We start from the raw sequence: 24220 nt of genomic DNA, 5'->3' as shown, positions 1-24220 counted from the left end.
TTCTCCTCAATGCAGCACTCCATGAGGAATGGGCTGCCATTCCCCAGGAAACCTTCCAGCACCTTACTGAACATATGCCTGTGAGAGTGGAAGCTGTCAGCAAGGCTAAGGGTGGGCTAACACTATACTGAATTCCAGAGGGTGCCATGAGCTTTTAAGTCATTTTCAGCCAGGTGTCCAGATACTTTTGATCACATACTGCAGATCTAGCCAGTGAAGCCAACAAATCAACAAAATTCATCGATCTGATTCAAATATCAGGTTTCAGTGCAAATTTCACTGATTTTACTCCAGTAAACGATGGGATGGGCTACCAACAAAAGTCTCAAGAAGGTTATTTTCCAAACACACTGAAGTACACAACAGTTAATCCACTATTCAAAAAAGGCACAAAAGAACATACGGCAAACTATCGCCCAGTCTCTCTTCTTCCATCACTGTCAAAAATATTTAAAAAGGTAGTCACCAAACAAATTCAAAATTTTATAGAAAAATTTAAAATAATCTCAAAAAAATCAATATGGATTTCAAAAAGCCAAAACCACAGTATCTGCTACAAATCAATTTGTTGATAAAATTAGCTGGTCCCTGGACAACTCACTGCATGCCACAGGAATTTTTTGTGGCCTATCAAAGGCTTTTGATGGTGTGAATCACTCCTTGCTACTCTGTAAACTGGGAAAGTATGGAACTAGGGGCACGGCATTAGAATAGTTTAATCCTATATAACCAACCGAAGACAAAGAGTGGTTATATCGTAAGAGAGAGGAACTTATACTTCAGAATGAAAAACTATTTCACATTGAGTACCCCAAGTTTCTGTCTTAGGTTAAAATTGTTCAAATGGCTCTGAGCATTATGGGACTTAACTGCTGAGGTCATCAGTCCCCTAGAACTTAGAACTCTCAAACCTAACTAACCTAAGGACATCACACACATCAATGCCCGAGGCAGGATTCGAACCTGCGCCTAGAACCGCTCGGCCACTCCGGCCGGCTTCTGTCTTAGGTCTCATTCTGTTTCTGCTTTACATAAACAATCTGCCGCTTAACAGTAAGTGTCCCTCAGTTTTATTTGAAGATGGCATATCTGTAATCATTAAAATAACAGTACTGACCAAATCCCCCAAACTGCATTAAATACTTTAGAAAAATTAGATACCTGGTTTGACTTAAATGGGTTAAAATTAAACATGGAAAACACTCAGTTAATGCACTTTAAAACAAAACAAGCAAAATTAAAAGATATTCAGGTCTGTCACAGAAACCAGGATTTCCAGGAATGCGATTGGATAAAGATCTATCATGGGATTCACATATACCTTGCAAATAAATTAAATAGCCTAGCATTTGCAAAGAGGATATTGTGCAATGCTGCAAGTATGGACTTAAGAAAAGCACTACATCACTCCTTTTTCGAGTCAGTAATAAGGCATGGAATTGTATTTTGGGGTAAGTCATACCATATGTGTCGAATATTAAAACTTCAGAAAACCATCATTGGAAATATCGACAATGTAGGGCAAAGAAAATCATGTCGCCCAGTCCTATAAAATCGAAGTATATTAAGTGTTTCCTCAGTATATATCTATGACCAGATTATCTTTATTCATAGTAATCCTAATTTATTTGTAGCAAATCATTTTCAACAGGATTACAACATTGAAAAAGCAAAACAACTGTATGCTGCCCACCCACTGTTTAAAACTTGATGCCCGAACTCCACATATTGTGGGTATGAAAATTTATAACAAAGTGAAAGGATGAGAACTACTCAGAATAATAAAAAAAAAAAAAAAAAAAAAAAAAAAAAAAAAAAAAAAAAAAAAAAAAAAAACCTTATACGAGAAACTAGTGCAAAAATATTACTATTCAGTAGCAGAATTCATAAATGACAACCTGAAAATTTGAGCAGGAGAAAGCAAGTACTTAGGACTGTTAAGTTGTAAAAGTTTGTTACTTTTGAAAAAATTATTAATTGCTTAATTAATTAATTATTCAGCACCATATATTATATAACTGATATTATAAGGAAAACTGTAAACCAGTTTTAGTGTTTTGATGAGTCTCCTGCACATTAAGTCAATGGCTTGAAATTGTATGTTACGAGATAATTAACTTCTATTCTATTCTATTCTGTTCTGTTTGTCATTGCATCACTTAAAATGTAAGTTGTTTAATATACTAATGAAGCGAAAACTTCCAGTTTTTCTCAAGACAATATAACAATTACAAAACTTTGAGGGCCTGCTGAAAAGTACTGCCTCTGAACTTTTTACTTGAAAACTCTTAAAGAGTTTTAAGTATTACAAACATCCTTATTCTCCACATTTATTTCTCAAGACACTCACCCTGGCAATGAAGACATTTCTCCCATTGAGAGACAGCTTGTTGGCACCATTACTGCACAATGTTTGACTTTGTTGACGGGAACATCTCATCTCTCTTTGCATCACTTCTTCACTATCAAAATGATAGGGGTTCTTTTTATGTTTTAGAAACAGATAAAAATTGTATGGGTTGTTGCACACGTCATAGTGCTTGTGTGGGGTCAGGCATTGTTCTGGTGAAGGAGATGGTGCACCATGTGTAGACAAACTCTTCAAATTCGAAACTCGATTACAGTAAGCTGTTTCTCACACATGGACATAGTTACGTTACATGCCACCGTGTTACACGCTACAATTTGGAGCCCTGTAGCAGCACAGGACCGCATATACACAGACATGAAGAATAAAGATGTTGAATTTTAGTAACATTGTTTTATTTAAAAAGTTTTAAGAGTTTTCACATAAATAATTCGGACGCATTCCTTTTCAGCATGCTCTCGTAAAGTCATGTCAAATGTTAAATTTAACAATAAGAGATGCAGTGTTAAATTTCTTAGTAAAACTTGAAATTTCACCATCTAAAACCTCTAAGGAGATTTAAATAGAAGAAAGAGTGAATAGAATTAAAGAAACAGCTGTTCTAATTGACATTACGCCTGCACAACATTAAATGGCAGCACTGTCTTGGGCAGAGCTACAGTTTACACGTCATTTCCGGTATGTGTATACACCTCTTATAGCTCTTTGTTAATAATGCCACAACTCCAATTTATCCCTCCGCACCTGCCACTCCAACTTCCACACTGCAATAGCAGAGACTGTGCTAACATGACTTGTAGAGATTGATATAAAAGCTCCTACCGATAACAAAGACTTTTTAAGAGTTTTGGTGGATCTTTATAAAATTTTTATTAAATTGACTGCTGGATACAACAATTCTTGGGTAGCACTAATACGTAATTCCCTTCTAGAACCATACCTGAGTGACACACAAAACAAAATTCAAGCCCATTCACTCGGTTTCATTAGTTTCATAGCCATCTGTTCATTTTCATTACTTTTATGACCAATAGACAACCTGATGGAAGCTGATAAGTGACGAAGACTAGTTTGGCATGTCTGGTTACGGGGATGCAGTAAAATGTAGTGTGGGTGCAAGTTTTACTGAGAGAACTGTGGGATAGGGAAACTGGTCTGGAAATGTTTTGCAAGATGAAACTTACTTTTAAATGTGCAAATACAGATATTTGCACAAATGTGAGACATGTTACAGAAATGAAAACAGAAGATACAGAATAAATTAACAAAAATGTTCAGCATACGTAACATAAAACTGTCATGCAAGATTTAAAACAGTTGGACATGAGAATCAATTGCAACATACATTTTCAAGGAATTAATATAACTTTATTCAGACAGACCAAGCAATATTGCCTGAGTGATCAGAGTCATAAGAAAAGCAATGTTTACCACACTGATATCATAAATCACAAAGAAATTATACATGAGTGTTTCACAATTCATATTATGGACTTCTAGAAGCTGTAGAGGGGACTTTATATATAAAGTTTGAATAAGGAACCTGTTTCCAAAGACATGCTGCACTCTCAACTTTGAGGAGGACATCCCCCATCAGGCAGAAGAGAATCTGCCCAAGGACTCAAAACATTGCCCATGCTGGGTACTTGCATCACTCAACAAGCATCTGGGATGTTCTGTGTGACTAGCAACTCCACACTTATCACCGACAGAATGTTTTCTGCTAAGTGTCATTTTTTTTTACGTAGTTTCTACATCACTGTATATGCACAACTGAATTTCCAAAGCATGCTATTTTTATGCCTTAAGCTCACTTTATCAGGGAAGCTTTCTTCAGTTGTCTTAATAGCCACATTTCGGATGTAAAAAATCCTCATGCCACAATTTCATATTCATTTCAGAAACAGTTTGGTTTCAATGTTTGGGATGGTATCATAGAAGATCGTCTTATCAATCCATGATCTTCCACACTGCGTGACAGGTCCCTTATACTCAACACTCCTGCAAGAGGTACTGGTGGAGTTACTGGAAGGTTTGCCACCCTCAATCTGTCAGCAGATGTGGTTCCAACATGTGGTTCCAATGGACTCACACATTTTACATGTGGCATCTGAACATCTCAGCCAAATCCCGTGGAAGGTGGAGAGGTCGAGGTGGACCAACTCCTTGGCCACCGTGGTCGTCAGATTTAACTCTTCTCGAATTTTTCTTGTTGGGTCATATGGAGAGTCTTGCATATGAGATTCCTGTACAGTTGGAAGATCTTCTTGCACGAGTTTTGGCGGCAGCAAAAATTATTCACCAAGGACCACATGCAAAAAAAACTTTTACATACACTTTGTGCAACAGACAGCAAAGTCGCCCAATGGAGCAGCTCCTGTAGAGCACACAGGTCAGAGATGGTTGCCTCTGCTATGTGCATATCATGAAGTGGGAAATATGGAAGTGATCCAATCTGGAAACTTGCTTTACATCCAAATGATACATTTTTGGGCAAGGGTCTCTTACCACAATAATACTTACTAAGTCTCATCTTTAACCCCTAGAAGAAGCCTGTAATAACAGCTGTGAGACGCCTCGTATAATTATCAGCACCTCACCCATACAACTAGCATGTTCTTCAATTTATAAAATCAAATTACACTTTGTGTATAATTTAGCCAGTGCAGTTTCGAGTGGCTGTGATTTTTTAAAGAATGTGGTGGAATGCTGATCAAGAAGAGCTTAGACAACAACATGTCATGTAACTTTGGGAATTTTCTCAATAATCTCCGTGATATATTCAGGGTTGACAATGCAAAAAGTATGTCAAAAGCCAAGCGACATGTTACTCCAAAACTTTCTTTCTAGGATCAGGTTGTCTCATGGAAGATGATAACGAAACTGCATATCTGGAATGTAACACTGTACTGAAGGAAAAGCAGACCATTGGAAAGTGGAGAAGAAATTAATCTGAACAATTCCACTTTGCACTTTAAATTGAAACTGAATAGTCACATTCCATTACATCTGTTGTTTGTAACTGGCAGGAATAATTTACTTTCTAATAATAATTCAGGGATAATATGCATCATTTCAGACAGATTCATATGAAGAATTCTCATGAATTGCAACCCACCAACAATCAGGGTGTTGGTAGATTACAAAACCATCAGTCAAATAAATTTTAAAACTGTGTCATCTGCATGTCTCATCGGTATTCTTTTGTTCGGTGCAGGTAGGACTGCCTCCAATCATGTTGCTTGTCGCCAGCAGTTTGTCAAAGTTCTTGGGAGTTTTACTAACGTCATCATCAGTTCCCATTAGATCTCAAACCTGTCCCTCTATTTTCCCAAAATTTGGAAGATATACAGTCAAAACTGTTTTTGAGTGGTCCTTTTCTATGCTAGTTTCTTTGCACTATTTATTTTGTGCAGGTTTTTTCATGTGGTCTCTCCCTGCTGCATTTCTTTACTACGCTGTAAACAATTATTTGTTATAGTTATTTATAAAATTTCTGAATAGTTTCTTTACTCCAATGTTTTTGTGATCCCAATGTACTGCACAAAAACAAGTTTCACTGTGCGTAAGCAAATGCAAGATTTGTTTGTATTTATTTGTTTGTATATTTATTTACTGAAATTTTCTTGAATCTTTAGTATTTCTCCTTTCAATTGTAGGAAGCAAAACAATCTCTGAGGTGTAATGTGACTCTACAAGACTTACACATTAAATTTGTTGTCCTATTTTTTTAACATACATGGCACATTTGTCCTCTTCATGGGTTGGTTTTGGACATGTGTGTTGGCTGGTGTAGCTTGAACTGCCTGGTACATCTGTTGATTGAATCACAATTGGGAGCATGCGATGTAGTAGTGACCTCGAATTTCTCTTCAGTAGCAGGTGAATTATCCTTGATCCATGTATCACATATTTTCAGTAAAAAGTCATGAAAATAAAGATATTTGCTACCTGCATCATAATGCTGATGCAATATGAATCCATTATATGTTTTGTGGTCTTCAGCCTGAAGACTGGTTTGATGCAGCTCCCATGTTACTATACTCTGTGCAAGCCTTTTCATCTCCAAGTAACTACTGCAACCGATGTCCTTCTGAAGCTGCTTACTGTATTCGTCTCTTGGTCTCTCTCTACAATTTGTACCCCCACACCTTCCTCCAGTACTAAATTGGTGATCCCTTGATGTCTCAGAATGTGTCCTATCAAGAGATCCATTCTTCTAGTCAGGTTGTGCCACAAATTTCTTTTCTCCCCAATTCAATTCAGTACCTACTCATTAGTTATGTGATCGACCCACCTAATCTTTAACATTCTTCTGTAACATCACATTTCAAGAACTTGTATTCTCTACTTGTTTAAATTGTTTATCATCCTTGTTTGACTTCCATACCTTGCACCTTGCTACACTCCACACAAATACTTTCAGAAAAGGCTTCTTGACACTTAAATCTATACTCAACGTTAATTGCATGCGCTTTATAAATCACAATTAAACAAGTGTGAGACCACTTTTTTTGACCATTTTATAGTTCTCCTATTCCTTAGTTACTGCCCTATATACAAGGACGGTAACCAAGGAATTGGTGCACTCAATCCACTTCCTTCATGTATTTAGTATAATTCAATACATTATCAGGTTTCTGAATAGTGTAATTGGTTTTTCTACATAATTCTGTGTTTCAACTAAATTAATTATGTATGGCAGAAATCATTTGTGTTATTTCGATCTTAAATGCTCTCCATAATTTTGCGAGTATTTCACCTCTTTTGTTGTTATATTTAGTTTTAAATGCATTTAGTTTTGTGTTCTGTAACTTTTCCAGAACTCCTCTATTTTGCTGCAGTGTTCCACAAACTCAAATTTTCTCTGTAAGCAAACACTCCACAGGTTCTACACTGTTATAGTAATTATCCAAATATAAATGATGCCACTTTCCACAAACATGCATCAATAGTTCAATCACTGTTCCTCTAAAGCCTGTCCAATGGGAGGGTGGGAGGGGTTGCACGAAGGCAAAGCCCTGCAGGAGGGTAAAACGACAGGCTTCTCTTGTAGTCGTTGCACTAGAGTCCCGACTGTCAATTTTTTCATTTAGTTCTGGATGGTTTTCGTAAATGGCACATACTATTCTCGTGTTCCATCTTGCTCGACTGTCAATTATTTCATTTAGTCCTGGATGGTTTTCGTGAATGGCACACACTATTCCCGTGTTCCATCTTGCTCGACTGCTAGAATGAATGCATTACCAACAATACTGTCACAACTTGCTGTGGTTTTCAAGGACCAGTAAAATAAAGCAGGAATACTCTGAAGCATGGACAAAAAAATCGTTAATGATCACCCAAAATCACCAAGCAACTACAGACCAATCGACATATTACACGCAGTGCCAAAAGCAGTGGAGTACGTTATTCTTGAACAACGGATAGACTATCCGAAATCTTACAACATCCATGATAAATATCAATTAGGTTTTGAAAACAACAACATAATGGCAGCTGAATTAATCAAATTGAATGAAAACATCAATAAGTGCCATGGACAGGCGTGAAGCAACCATTTTAATACTATTTGATCCCAGTAAGGCTCAATTATTTTTTGTACTACTTTGATAATGAAACAGCTGAATTTCACAAACAGTGAAGTACTGTGGTTCGAGGTACCAAAAAAATTCAACGAGCCATCTGTATATAGATAAGTCATCACAGAAGCATGTGCTCTCTAGAGTCCCCAGGCTTCAATCCTGGGTCCACTCATTTTTTCACTACATATCAATGATATTTCATATGTGCTACATTCTTTTAATTACTGTTAATGACATCCAGTTTCAAATGCCAGCCCTAAGAAAGCTGCTGATGGCAACCACTGTTCAACCTTCCAGTGGGCACAAAATGTGGGTTTTAATCTAAATTCCAAAAAGTCTCATGTCTTCCTCACATCCCACCTGAAGTTGATCAGCAAACGTCTTCATTAAACAGTTCCTCCGATACTTCATCACGTCTAATTACACCACCAGAAAATAAAATATCGTCGCACAATCTTGTACAAGCACCGGTAAGAACAAACTGTCACAGCATACAAGAAAGCTTACACATTAAACAAAAGTAAGTCCTATCTTCTACTTTTATCTAGTGAAAACACCAGATAACTCTAACTAGCCATAAATACTTATGTAATATTGGGTTGTTTGATCACTTCATTATTTCCTTTTCTCACTTAGGGTGGGTGCAACCAAACAAGCGACTTGATTTTCACACACTCAGCTTTTGTCATCGGTGCTTAGTCATTAATGTCATCAATACTTCTCCTTGCATATCAAATATCTATCATCATTCCATAACTGCAACGCCAGATCATGTACATCCAGAATGTTAGCTATACCTCTGTATAATGTTAAACCTGTCTCCAACTCCTTCATTTCAGCCACACAACTCTGGAACAAACTACTCAGTAATTCTGTATTATCCAAAATCATTGCACTTAAGATCAGAACTTTACCTGTCACCAAAGTGGTTTCGCTTTCGGCACATTCCAGTTGCTTTCCTTTTGTTAAACTGCAAACTAATATTTCTGTTACACTGTAAACAATAATCACACATTTCACATTTCTATCTACTCCTGGTTTATTTCTCCTACCTCATCTACTAACCTCACAACATTATTCATCACTCCTCAACTGATTAGTTAACTTTTTCTCCAAAGTCAATACCTTCTGTGTGGTTGCCATATATTTCTGACAGATATCATTACCCAGATTGCACAAGAACATAACAAGGAAATTGCTTAACACAATGTTAGTAAGACCAATATACCTGAAATTTCATATATTCATTACTGCCTCTATTATTATTGTTATTCTTTCTTTTCTCAGACAATATGTCTGGTCAAAAATGGAAAGTGACGTGGACCTTGATCAAGCGTGACTTCCTTTTAACTGTACGGTATATGTTATATTGCATTTAGGAACTTTCGGGTGATTGAACATGTATCAATAATTACGGATTTCTGTAGTTGTATATATAAGTTTGGATGTAGCTATATCGCATTGATGTACAGGTGGATATTGCGTGGTACGACTCCTGTAGTTGATAGTATAATTGGTATAATGTCAACTTTATCCTGATGCCACATGTCCTTGACTTCCTCAGCCAGTTGGATGTATTTTTCAATTTTTTCTCCTGTTTTCTTTTGTATATTTGTTGTATTGGGTATGGATATTTCGATTAGTTGTGTTAATTTCTTCTTTTTATTTGTGAGTATGATGTCAGGTTTGTTATGTGGTGTTGTTTTATCTGTTATAATGGTTCTGTTCCAGTATAATTTGTATTCATCATTCTCCAGAACATTTTGTGGTGCATACTTGTATGTGGGAACGTGTTGTTTTATAAGTTTATGTTGTAAGGCAAGCTGTTAATGTATTATTTTTGCTACATTGTCACTGTGGTGTCACCGCCAGACACACATCAAGAACGTTGTAAACCAACAAGAAATAAAAGTTAAGTATTCGAGGAGCTGCATACTTTTCTTATTAGAGTTCACTACTTATCCTGTTCCAGAAATCACGCCAGTCGGCGTGTGTGTACGCGTGCCTTTCTTTCGGCCTCCTCTATCTACAAGGTGTTGGCACATTTGCCAACACATCAGTCACGTCTTCTGGGGTATTCTGTATTTGCTAGTATTGTACATCCGCTTGTGATGTGATCTACTGTTTCTATTTGTTGTTTGCAAAGTCTGCATTTATCTGTTGTGGTATTGGGATCTTTAATAATATGCTTGCTGTAATATCTGGTGTTTATTGTTTGATCCTGTATTGCAATCATGAATCCTTCTGTCTCACTGTATATATTGCCTTTCCTTAGCCATGTGTTGGATGCGTCTTGATCGATGTGTGGCTGTGTTAAGATGATACGGGTGCTTGCCATGTAGTGTTTTCTTTTTCCAATTTACTTTCTTCATATCTGTTGATGTTATGTGATCTAGAGGGTTGTAGAAGTGGTTATGAAATTGCAGTGGTGTAGCCGACGTATTTATATGAGTGATTGCTTTGTGTATTTTGCTAGTTTCTGCTCGTTCTAGAAAGAATTTTCTTAAATTGTCTACCTGTCCACAATGTAGGTTTTTTATGTCGATAAATCCCTTTCCTCCTTCCTTTCTGCTTAATGTGAATCTTTCTGTTGCTGAATGTATGTGATGTATTCTATATTTGTGGCACTGTGATCGTGTAAGTGTATTGAGTGCTTCTAGGTCTGTGTTACTCCATTTCACTACTCAAATGAGTAGGTCAATATTGGTATAGCATAAGTATTTATAGCTTTTGTCTTGTTTCTTGCTGTCAATTCTGTTTTCAATATTTTTGTTAGTCTTTGTCTATATTTTTCTTTTAGTTCTTCTTTAATATTTGTATTATCTATTCCTATTTTTTGTCTGTATCCTAGATATTTATGGGCATCTGTTTTTTCCATCGCTTCTATGCAGTCACTGTGGTTATCCAATATGTAATCTTCTTGTTTAGTGTGTTTTCCCTTGAGTATGCTATTTTTCTTACATTTATCTGTTCCAAAAGCCATATTTATATCATTGCTGAATACTTCTGTTATCTTTAGTAATTGTTTGAGTTGTTGATTTGTTGCTACCAGTAGTTTTAGATCATCCATGTATAGCAAATGTGTGATTTTGTGTCGGTATGTTCCAGTAATATTATATCCATAATTTGTATTATTTAGCATGTTGGATAGTGGGTTCAGAGCAAGGCAGAACCAGAAAGGACTTAATGAGTCTCCTTGGTATATTCCACGCTTAATCTGTATTGGCTGTGATGTAATATTATTTGAATTTGTTTGGATATTAAGTGTGGTTTTCCAATTTTTTATTACTATGTTTAGGAACTGTATTAATTTAGGATCTACTTTGTATATTTCCAATATCTGTAGTAACCATGAGTGGGGTACACTATCAAAACCTTTTTGGTAATCAATGTATGCGTAGTGTAGCGACCTTTGTTTAGTTTTAGCTTGATATGTCACCTCTGCATCTATTATCAGTTGCTCTTTACATCCTCGTGCTCCTTTGCAACAGCCTTTTTGTTCTTCATTTATAATTTTGTTCTGTGTTGTATGTGTTATTAATTTTTGTGTAATGGCTGAAGTTAATATTTTGAATATTGTTGGTAGGCATGTTATGTGGCAATATTTAGCTGGGTTTGCTGTGTCTGCTTGATCTTTAGGTTTCAGATAAGTTATTCCATGTGTAAGTGTATCAGGGAATGTGTATGGGTCTGCAATGTAACTGTTAAATAATTTAGTTAGATGTGAATGTGTTGAGGTGAACTTCTTTAGCCAGAAATTTGCTATTTTATCTTTTCCAGGGGTTTTCCAATTGTGAGTAGAATTAATTGCTTGGTTGACTTCATGTTGCAAAATTATCACTTCAGGCATCCGCAGTATCATCTTGTATGTGTCAGTTTCTGCTTGTATCCACCGTGCATGCCTGTTATGTTGTACCGGGTTTGACCGTATGTTGCTCCAGAAGTGTTCCATGTCTGTTATGCTTGGTGGATTGTCTATTTTAATGTGTGTGTTATCTATTGTCTGGTAAAATTTCTTTTGGTTCGTGTTGAATGTTTGGTTTTGTTTCCTTCTATTTTTCACTTTTTTTGTATCTTCTAAGTCGTTTGGCCAATGCTTGTAATTTCTGCTTCTTTTCATCTAATTGCTGTATCGCTTCTTGTTGTGAGATTTTACCTAACCTTTTTCGGTTTTTTTCTGATATTTCATTTCTTATAAATTGTGTTAGCTGTCCAATGTCTTTTCTTAGTTTTTCTATTCTGATCTGTAGCCTGCGTTGCCATGCTGGTTTTGTGGGTTTCTTCTGTGTGTTGGTTGGTTCTGATCTCTGCCTAGTGTGTATATTTAGTGTAGTGAGTGCTCCTATATAAACCAGTAGTTGTAACTCTTCCATAGTTCTGTTTTCATTTACTTTGTTGTGTATGATTGTGTTGATAGTCTTTATTGTTGTTTCGACTTGTGGGTTATTTGGCGGTCTATGCAAGAATGGTCTAATGTCTGTATTTGTGTCTTTGTATTCTATATATGTCAGCTGAAATTTCTATTCTATATCTAACATGTGTGTCACTTCGTGTTCTATTTGTGCTTGTTCTGGTGGCTGTCTTAAGATTTCGTTTTCCTCTGATTGTTTAATAGATGTGTGTTGGTCTTTGTTTGTTTGCTCTGGGATGTTTGAGTCCATTACTGTATTTTCTTCTTCTTCTGATTGCACATTGTGTTGTTCCTGTATTTGTTGTACTTGTTGTTCGATGTTTTCTAATTCTGACTGGGGTATCCTGTTATTTTTTATTATTACACAGATCTGATCAGCTAGTCGTCGTTCTGTTAAAAATTTTAATTCTGGGTATCTGGTAATAAATGTTGTGTATACTTGTGATCTGTATCCAGTTGTGTTGGTTCCTAGGTTTGTTGCTTGGTAATAACAGAATATGAGGTGTCGATTAACTTCATCTGACCATCTCATCCTCTGTCTTTGTTTTCCTTCTAGGGTGGTTGCAGGAAGCATATCCTGCAAAATGCCTCTATTTGGATTTAAATTATTTTCCAGTTGGCTAGCAGTGTCGTTACCATTGTGGGCGGGCATAGGGTTCAAGCGTTGTCCCCGACCATGACGGCGCTTGTCCGAAGCTTCTTTAGTTCTGTCCTGAACCAAGTAATCACACTAAAAGGGGGGTTAGCCCTATTAGTGGTTTGTTCTTTTCGTCGCCTTTTACGACTGGCAGAACATACCGGAGGCCTATTCTTTTCCCGGGCCTCCACGGGGTTTATTATTATTATTATTATTATTATTATTATTATTATTAATTGCTGCTCATGTAGTTTGCATATTGCAATATTAACTCACTAAGGATTTCTAGTAAATACCAAACTCAGTTTAACTACAACTTGCTGGACACTCACAGTTAACTGCTTTTATGTTGACAATTAAGCAACTGAATGATCTAAACAATAATATTTTAACACCCTATTAGTAATACTTACAGTTTTCCTGTAAGGTCCATCCATAACTATTACTTGTTGACACTTCTCATTCATACATGTAAATCTGAATCTGGAAATAAAAATGATGAAACAATGTCAAATATTAATGGTGCAACAAAATAATATAGAAAATATTTGAATTCTGTCTGGTGGCACAAACTGAAGGTAGGAAGCTATTGCATCCTGATAAACTGCAAATACGAAATCACAGATCTGCCTGAGAAAGTGTGTGCCAAATACATGCCGCAATCACAATATGCTGCACAACTGTTGGAGGAGGTTACATGGAGGTAATCTGTGATAAACACCATCAAAGTAGTGGGAATGAGCAGCAGCTGACCTCCGGTGTACGAGGACTGTTCAAAAAATCCCGGAACATTCATAATTTCATGTCAATGGTGTGTTGGAGCAAAATGCAGTTGGCATCCCAGCACATATCGGTGGTTAATGTGTAACTGCTGGAAGCTTCATTGTTGTATGTCAGTCAGTTATAATTCAGTACTCTTTGGAGTAGAACGTTAAATTTTGTGTGAAACTCAAGAAAACCTTTACAGAGACGCACCAAATGATGCAGGAATCCTACACTGGTGAATGCTTAAGCTGTACTCGGTGTTAAGAATAGTTCAAACGGTTTAAAAATGGCTGAATGGAAATTAAAGGTACTGCTCGTTCAGGATGCCCTTCTACGTCTACCGACGACACTCAAGCAAGGAACGTCAACGAAATTGTGTTTGCCAGTTTCAGTTGGATGACATCACGAAATCCTGACACAGTATCTTGGAATGCATTGAGTTGCCGCCAAGTTCGTCCCACAGCTCATGAGTCAAGACCAGAAAGACGTTCACCTCACAATCTGTAAAGAGCTTTTGGATCACGCAAATGAAAACGAGGTGTTCCTTAAGAGAATCATAAATGCTGATGAGACATGGGTTTATGGTTATGATGTTGAGACTAAAGTTCAGTCTTCACTATGGGTTGGGAAAGGGTCTCCATGACCAAAAAATGTCAAGGCCATGCTGATATGCCACAGGGACCAACTGTTAATCAACGGGACTATAAGGATGTGTTGCGACAATTGCGAGAAAATGTAAGTAGGGAAATGCCTGAATGCTCCAAGACAATTCATGGTTCTTGCATTACGATATTGCACCCATACATTCCTCCCTGTTGGGGCGTGACTATTGCACAAAAAATGAAATCACTATGCTGCCTCATCCTCTCCACTCTCCTGTGTTCTTTTACCTCATCTGCCATTGCAAAGCTTTGTCTTAAGCTTTGTAAAGGTAGATGAGGTAAAAGAAAATACGCAGACGGCACTTCACACGATCAAGCAAGAGGTGTACCAATACTGCTTCCGGAAGTGGAAACAGCACTGGGAGTGATGTATCGACTGTGGAGGAGAGTATTTCAAAGGAGACCTTGCACAATAAGTAAAAGATAAGCGTAGAAAAATTTTGTGGTCAAAGTTCTGGAATTTTTTGAACAGACCTCATATGTACAGCCTTATTTTACATAGTGCAACATTTGTAATGAATGTTTCGAACTGTACCTTTCAATTTTTGGGTACCATTTTATAAATGCTTTTGACTATCTTTCCTTTCATTGCTTACGATATTTGGTGCCTCTCATACTTGAACTTCACTTGGTTTCCTTTGAAATCATTCCACCTTGCCTAGGACAACCTGGTCCAAAAGTACAGTCTAGATTCACACATGACAAACAAGTTTAAATTCAGTACAAGTTACCATCTGGAATGATCTGAAATCAATCACACAATCAGAACTTAATAGATGTAAAGTCAAAGTCTGAAGAAGGGAAGTCACTGCCCTAAACTTGGAAGAAATTAGAAGATAAACACTGCAGAGTTCGGTAGAAATTTGGAGATACACATTACAAAATGACTGTCTGACAATGATTCCTTGGTGAATCTCCAATTGATGGGCTTTGAATGCAGCTGGTGCCTGGCCGGGAGAGCTCAAAAAGTAACTGGTTCAATAGCTGAGACCAATCTGCTGATCTGTGGCTGAACACTGGCCTAAATGCTGTCATGCTCGTGGATACAGTGCAAGCTTCTGGTGGCCACATGACATGCTGTAGGAAAATAATGTTTGTAATAATGGTGCCACGGTCATGGAAATGCACTCTGTTGGCAGCAGACTTGGTGTCTCTCTTGGCGGCTGCCCGAGACATGGTGGACAACAAATGGGTGTGTCGTCGTCGTCGTTGTCCGGAACACTTACCAATATGTGAGACGATGCAAATTGGTATTTTGCTTGCAGGTATTTGTGCCTGTTGTGGCAAACAATGCCTGAAGCTTCGCCACCTGTGGGATGTGAGGGTGTTACAAGTTTGCAGGTTGCTGTCTTGTAGGAGGGATACAGCAAATATGTTCTTGGATTATGTGCAATTAACAGCATTATGGCCATGTGTCAGTAAAACCCCCATACAATAATGTCAAATGACAACCCACGATTTCTAACATGAGAAACATGGGTCAACATCTGCCAGCAGGCTATACACTTGACACTAATAGCGAAGTAGTACACACAGAAGCTGCAATTTTTGTACATGTGGCTTGGGATGAGTGAGTAAATTTGCAGACAGAATGGGCTACACTGCAAGTACAGCACTCCACAGTTTGGCGAAGGATAATCTATGCACCATGGAGTGCTTCATTAGGTCTAGCTAACATGACACTAATTTTGTTTATAAGGGGAAATGGACATATTTCTTCACACAGCTACTCACAAACGTATCTGTATTATTATGTAAACTGAAGGTAGAGGGGAGAGAAAGGAAAGGAAAGGTAAGGTAAGGAACTATTGATGTCCTTGCATCAGGACTTTATGCAGAATCAGCAGGAACAAATGAAAATATGAGCCGGACTTTGACTCACACCAGGGTGCTCCAGTTTACTAGACAGTTTGCATTAACCACTGCACCATAGAGACACAGAGTTTATCACAATTGTACAGACTATCTCGGCACACCTCCGTCCGACTCACATTCCCGTCTAGCACCACCTGTCCGCAGTCCTCGTCCATGTCCTCCATGGTGGGCAATGAATCCAACACCTTCAGAGCGTATGCACAATTATGTCTAACCTTATGTGATAATCTCCAGGTAGTGAGCACGGAGGACAGGGAGGGGGAATGCGGATAGGTGATGCTAGATGGGAATTTGGGTCGGCCTGGAGACGTGCCAAGATAATCTGCACAAATGCCATAAACACTGTGTCCGGATGGTGCAGTGGTTAACACAACTGCCTAGTAAGCAGGAAATCCCGTGTTCAGGTCCTGCTCCAGTATATATTTTCACTCGTAGCTGCTGATCCCACATAAAGCCCTGATGCAGCTTACATCGATAGTCCCTTCCATTCCTTTCCCTCCACCTTCAGTTTACATAATACGTATCACAGCTGTGGATTCCACATACAAACAACTAAATTGGCTCAGCTCAACTACACTACTCCAAATGTGTTGTAATTCATCAGCATTTGGATAAAAGAGGCTTTGAACAATGGCATACACAGTGCAAATTATGGCAGCTGCTAAGCACACCAGTATTTGAGTTGAACATGTTGGAAAGATACAATGGAGAACCATGCAATAGGACTCAATCAATCGCACACACATTCTACAGCAATCACATAATAGCTGAAGTTCAGCAGTCACACATCCATTTCATTTTCACAAAATACAAGTGGTTTCACATCTTCATTTCACTACAATCTGGGTGATTCATTTTACAGGTTTGACTAACAAAATAAAATGATGCTATCTTTTTTTTTTATCAACAGGACAACAGCAAGGATTTGTTTATAGCTAAAACTACTGTATTCAGATGTAAAAAAATCTCACATTGGCTACAGGTAAAGCCATCAAGATTAGTTCTAGGCTTGCAGTCACCACAAAGTGTATCTTTCAGTGACAACTGGTTGGGATCGCTGCTATGGACAGTCCTCCTTCCTGCTCAGACTTTTAAACAGATGTGAGCACTAAGGTTCATTGCTTTCAGCCACCATCACACACAGTAAGATCCCTGTGGTTAGTATCAGAAACACACATTTTTAGGTCAGAATCAAGATTTTGTTTTAAAAGAAGTCAAAACAATAGAAGAGCCCCACAAAATGCTTAGGAATGCACAGAAAAGTAAGATTAGCTCATTTCATCACAATAGTAGAGAACTGAGTAGTAAGGTAGAAGAGTTTCTTGCCTGTTTGGCAAATTTAGAAAGCACTGTAAAGATAAGACATCCTGTGCCCGTTTGAGCACCACCTAGCCACAGGGTTAGATTAGTTACATATAAAAGATTACACTCTAGCAGTTTACTCATGCAGAATTAATATGGGAAGAGCAGGAGTTGTTACATAAATTAAAACAGAACACAAGTTCATAAACATCAAGACAAGTAAATTTTGTAGTGATAAGAACACAGCAGGGTGTGCTTTTGAATTAATACTGAAAAATAGTTCACTTTTAACTGTGATCCTGTACAGATCCCCAGTGGGAAGTTTTGAAATGTTTATGAGCAATCTCGTTTCCTTACTGTGCTATCTGTCACACCAGCAAGCAGTCTTTTGTGACTTCAATGTAGATTTTCTAAAGGATTCAGAAAGGAACAATGATCTGGAAACCTCATTTGGCCCCTACAATTTGATATCAGAAATTAACTTTCCTAAACGGGTGGATAAAGACAGCAGGATCCTCACTGATAATGTTTTCTTTTGTTGAAGCTCAAAATAGGAAAATACCTGTTATCAAGTAGCAAATGCTGAAGCTCAAAACAAGAAAATAAGTGTTACCCACGAATAAATGCTCTCTGATCACGATGCGCAATTAATTAGGATAAATAACAGAGAGCTTTACAGTACGGATAATCCTCAGTGGAAATCAGAATAATTAATGACTCTAGGACAAGAGATTTTAAGAATAGTTTACACGAGAAGATTGATATCATTGTTTGAAAAATAGCTTTTGACATAAGCTAATCAGAAAGAACATTAAACAGCCAAAGAGATTACAGAATCTTGTGAAATGAAAATGGGGAATATATCTTTTGGCAAGAACAAGTAGAGATCCTGCAGTAGTTGCACACTACAAAAAGTACTCAAAATGACTAAGAAATGTTATGAAAAAATTAAGGAACATGCATTTCATGTCAGAAATCAGTCATTTCAACAACACACTTAAGGCTATATGGGCAACACACTTAAGGCTATATGGACAACACACTTAAGGCTATATGGACAACACACTTAAGGCTATATGGACAACACACTTAAGGCTATATGGACAACACACTTAAGGCTATATGGAAAGTAGTGAAATGAGACAGACCAATCACTCACGGAACAGGATAATCTCAGTACTGACCTGAATGGAAGAGCTATAAATGATGAGTCACAGGAAACAAATGTATTTAATAATCATTGCTTAAATATAGTAGGAATCATAAGGATAAAAATACAGTAGAAAGGATAGGGATAAACAGCTCAAGAAAAAAATCACAGTAGTATGTTTAAAAACAACTCTCATTATATTGAATCATCTGAAAGTATCACCAACTTCAACTTCTTGTTCTTAAATTAATTATGCATTCTCTCAAAAATAAAAGCTCATTTGGTTTTGATGGTGTTTCCAACAGAGTACCCAAGATTTTTTCCCATATAATAAGCCGCTTATTACCTGAAATACACAATGCATCACTGACTGGTGGCATTTTTCCAGAGAGATTCAAATATGCCGTTGTCAAACACATCTTTCAGAAAGGTGATAAGACAGTTAAATGTTACATGCTGTTTAGGCAAATGACATTTCACATTCCTTGTGTAGTACAAGGGAAGTGGTCTTGACAGAATAACACTGAGTACGAAGCGAGTTGCAGAACGTACACTGGATGCGAGTGTTTGTTTTTGCATGTGCAGACATTAAACAGCAGGTATGGAATATGAGAAAATGGCAAGGTGTGATGACAAGTAAATGGCTTTCTGCTTTGGGCAGGACCTTTTTGGTGTCGCGGCTTGGTGGTGACTTGACAGTCAAGGAGCAACCACACTCTTCATGAATGAAGACAAAAGACACGATGGTTTGTAACAAATAAAATGTGTTGTAATCTTGGATGTCATGTTGAGCTTTTGAGATATATGCCACATGAAACGTTGTGTTCTACTTTAATTTATGAACTGCTCTATTGATCTGTACAGCACTCAAGGAAATATACGTTTCTAAAAGCAAAGTAGTGGATGGGCTTTTTTGTGACATGAATGGAAGTTATCTTATTTTGCTCCAATAACAGCTGCAGAATGTGAACAAGTCAAGCATTTCCTCGGCTACACATGGGATTCCAGAGGCACCAATTAGCAGGACCTCTACTTCAAGAGAATGAACTGCAGCGACTGGATTTAAAAAAAGACGAGGGGTAAATAGTCAGATATTACATCAGGTGACAGGTCTCATGAAGTGTTCTGATTCAAGGAGCAAGCCAACAACAGCATAAAACACTTCAACAGATGTCAATAAATACCACCTGTTTCACTGCTGACATCATTTCCCAAATTTTTTTAGAACATTACCCACACAGTAGTATCCTCAGCAAATCTCAGTTTCAGTTTTAGAAGGGTTGCTCTACTGAGAATGCCATTTTCATGTCCACTCACCAGTTTCTGCAAGCATAAAATAGCACCAGATGGTATTTTCTGCAAGCAATCCAACACATTTGACTGTGTGAACCACAGTATTCTCCCAGACAAACTCAAGTTCTATAGGATTTCTGGTATAGCCAAACAATGGGTGATGTAATAGCTAACAGAAAGAATGCAGAAAGTTGCACTCGATAATTCAATCAATATAGTCAGGGACATAATTCTGATGAGAGGAATCACATATGGGGTTTCCAAGGCTCAATCTTAGTTCCGCTATTGCTCCTCATACGTGTAATCTATCTTCCACCTAATATACAACAAGCAGAATTACACTGATCAACCGGAACACTATGATCACCTATATAATAGCTGGTATGTCAGTCTTGGGCATGCATTACAGCAGCAATGCGTCATGCAATGTAATTAATGAGGCCTTGGTAGGATGTGTTCGATTGGGTTTACATCTGGTGAGTTGGGGGCCAGTACATCAAATTCGTCACTGCGTTCCTTGAACCACTTCTCCATTCTCCTGGCTTTGTGACACGGCGCATTATCTTGTTGAAAAATGCCACTGCTGTTGGGAAACACAACTGTCATGAATGGGTGTAAGTGGTCTACACCCAGTGTATGATACTCCATGGCTATCGTGGTGACTTGCACAATTGCCACTGGACCCATGGATTCCTTCATGAACGTCCCTCAGAGCGTAATGGAGATGCTGCCAGCTTGTCTCCATCCCACAGTACAGGTTGGGCAACTACCACTCATTACAGATGTCAGACATCGTAGGCTGGGAAGACTGGTAAAGCAGGACAGGCAGTGAACTGTGGAAGAACTAACCTCAGACTTTAATATTGGACAGAGTACAAGTGTACCTTAAACACACAGTGCACCGAACACTCCAAACGATAGGCCTCCACAGCTGACAAGCTGTGTATGTGCCAAAGTTAACACCACAACATCAGCAACTGCAACTGAAATGGGCACGTGACCATCGGCACTGGTTGCTGGCGCAGTAACAGAGTGTTGCATGGTCTGATGAATCCCGACACATACTTCATCATGCTGATTGCAGAGCGTTAATCTGTCATCTTCCAGGGGAACAGTTCGTGTTCCCCTGGAAGATGTCAAATCCCAGAATTCCTGTAGCTGTGTCCTTCAGTTCATTGCCAGAGATGAAGCACTCTCCTTCGAGATGTTTTTTAGCAGACCAAACACCTGATAGTTGTGGTGTGACATGTCCAGGCTGTAGGCTGGATGCTCAAACTGCTCCCAATTGAACTTGAACCATGTGTGACCTTGGAGATATGTAAACTTCATTTATTGTGAAGCAAAATCATTCCATCTGTGAACAGCCCAGCCCGTTTGCTTCTGATGGACATGCATAGGCTATAGAGTGTCTCAAAGTACACGTCACTGTTAATGTTTTTTCCGTGTTCAAGTAATTTGGTGAGTATTGGGTCTCAGACACTGAAAAAGATGGTAAGCATCACCTTGCCTGCTGAGGGGGCTGCTTTGAATTTTTTAGGGGGAGATTATGACACATGCTTCAATTGCACGCTGTCCTGCTTTGACTCTGGCTCAAAGTGATAACAGCAGCTCTCGTCCGCGGTGACCATCCGCTCCTGGAAAGCAGTGTCTTCGTGATACTGTAACAGGTACTACAACGCTAGCGTCATACACAGTTCCTTTTGCAGTTCGCAGAGTTTTTTTGGAACCCACTGCACATGAAACTTTTGGTAACCCAAACTGTCGGGCACAGTTGACCACACTGTTCCAACACTGGATCCCATCATCACTGCCAATTTTTGCACTGTGACATGCCAAACACTTTTCACCAGGTTGTGCACCTAGTCATCGAGTTCGACCATGATTACCAAGTATGCCCCACCTGGTCTCGGGTCATCACTCAAAAACTCCCAGCCTTCAAGAAAACAGGCACTCCATTTTTTTCACTAACTTGCTGGACAGTCTGCCCTGTATACGGTCATCATCCAGAGATGAATATTGGCCAGTTTAACCCCTTCTGCAGTCAGAAATCTAACATCTTGTTGCTCCTTAACTGTTGAATTTTGCAATGTAAATCCATAATGTCCTCACATGCACTGCCATGTCAAATGGATGGAACACACAACTGCCTCCTCCCCTCCAGCGTCACGGGCCCGTCGCATGTGCACAACCATGCCGGACACTATATTTGTGTCCCTCGATGTCACACTACACTATACCAAAATAGCATACGGAAATTTCATCCAGTCTGGTTGTTGTGATGTTTCGAAATGGCTTTTGCAGATGAGTCAGTGGCTGCAGGAGTTCCGAAGGTAGCCTTAGATAGAAAAAGGTGAGGGAGCAGAATGAAGGAAAGTTGGTGATAAAGAGGAAGAAAGGGAGCAGAGCGAGTAAGGGAGAGAGGTGGAATGAAAGAGGGGGTAGGAAGGAGGAAAGGGAGGGAGGGTGAGTGAAAGGTAGAAGGAGAGGGAGGGGGGGGAGAGGGGGGAGAGAGAGAGAGAGAGAGAGAGAGAGAGAGAGAGAGAGAGAGAGAGAGAGAGAGAGACAGAGACAGAGAGATGATATAGGAGGAAGGGGAGGGAGGAAGAGTGATGGGAGAAGGCATTACACAATCGTGATTGGGAAGGAGTGTAGTGGATCAAAGGCAGAAGAGAAGGACAGTGGCAGCGTTAGACATCAGTGACCGCTGATGGCCTTGCCCCCCTGTGGAGTTGGGGGAAAAGACCAAACAGCGAGATCATCGGTCTCATCAGATTAGGGAAGGAAGTCGGCCGTGCCCTTTCAAAGGAATCATCCCGGCATTTGCCTGGATCGATTTTAGGGAAATCACGGAAAACCTAAATCAGGATGGCCGGACGCAGGATTGAACCGTCGTCCTCCTGAATTAGGCCTCTTGAAAGAAGTGTAGAAAGGGGGGAGAGGGGGGGGGGGGGGGGGGGGGAAGAATTATGCAAGCCAACAGGGTAGGTGACTGCAAATAAAATGTTGGTTCTACTATGTTCATTATTGTCGGTTATTACTAGACCGCAGATTTTAGGTAAAAACCTATTTTGTTCCTGAGTTCCTATTTGCATAAAATTTTGTATTTATGCATTTCATGACTATTTACACTTAATAGCGTTAAATCTATATGACCTAAAAAAGCCTATTTCGACGTTAGTGCCTATTTTTGCATATTTCGGCTTTAATATCCTAAAAAGTGCCTATTTCATAATAAGACAGTGGCTTCAAGTTTTCCGCACTATACAACAGATGGAAAATAAATATTTTCTGCCCTGTGTGCAGCAAGGTGGCTAGTTGATATGCGCTCATGCTTCGTATTTGCCTAACACTTCGGTCTTTTTTTATTTTTTTATATCGCTATCCCTGTTAATACCAAATACTCTTTATAGGTGTATTATTATTCATATGTAAAAAATAGATCACGGATCTTTAGGTTAAATTGGAGCAAATTCTTTTAATCAATAAATCTGGTGAATCCTCTGACAGAAACAAGTTCGGCAGTGATTTGTGTCATGCACTTGTGGCAGCAAACATCCCCTTTCGGAAACTAAAAAACCCTATTTTCAGAGGTTTTCTTGAGAAGTACTTCCATCAGTCTATTCCTGCAGAGTAAACTTTACGTAAGAATTATGTGGATTCAGCTTACAATGCTGCATTGCACAGAATCCGAGAAGATGTTTGAGAATCTTGTATATGGATTTCTATGGATGAAACTACTGACAGTCTTGGCCGTTATATTGCAAACCTGATTACTGGCAAGCTAGATCCAGATGCTCCATCCAGGGCTCATTTGGTATACTCAAAACAGCTTGTAAAAAGTAACCAACAAACAATAGCACAGTTTGTGAACAATGGGCTTCAGGTGCTATAACTAAACGGAGAGGATGAGAATAAGGTGCTTCTGGCCGTCACTGATGCTGCTGCTTGTGCTCAATAACGTTCATGTCTTAAGGAGTTTGGTGACCAGCTGAAGTGTTTAAACTCGAAGAGTGTTCCTGGAGCCACTCTGTAGCAATTCTGGACATGTTGAGTGTCTCCTTGTCCTGCTGTAATTGCCCAAGTTCACAACGGACAAGTCCAGAATGCACAATGGACATGAATGGATGCAGGTCATCAGGCAGGATGCTTACATACGTGTTACCTGTCAGAAT

The 24220-nt window shown here is 38.7% G+C and overlaps 1 protein-coding gene across 1 annotated transcript in view; it reads right to left on the bottom strand.

Moving 5' to 3' along the window:
- The window catches only part of LOC124775038 (DNA polymerase alpha catalytic subunit), a 256724-nt gene that overhangs the window by 25764 nt on the left and 206740 nt on the right, over positions 1 to 24220 (bottom strand). The window contains exon 26 of the mRNA XM_047249816.1: positions 13415 to 13484. Coding sequence (XP_047105772.1) covers positions 13415 to 13484 — 70 coding nt within the window. The remainder of the gene's footprint in view (positions 1 to 13414; positions 13485 to 24220) is intronic.

This window comes from Schistocerca piceifrons, chromosome 2 (assembly GCF_021461385.2).
Source record: "Schistocerca piceifrons isolate TAMUIC-IGC-003096 chromosome 2, iqSchPice1.1, whole genome shotgun sequence".
Taxonomy (NCBI): Eukaryota; Metazoa; Arthropoda; class Insecta; order Orthoptera; family Acrididae; genus Schistocerca; species Schistocerca piceifrons.
The sequence above is the reverse complement of the archived record's forward strand: the minus strand, read 5'-3'. Positions and strand labels throughout refer to the sequence as shown.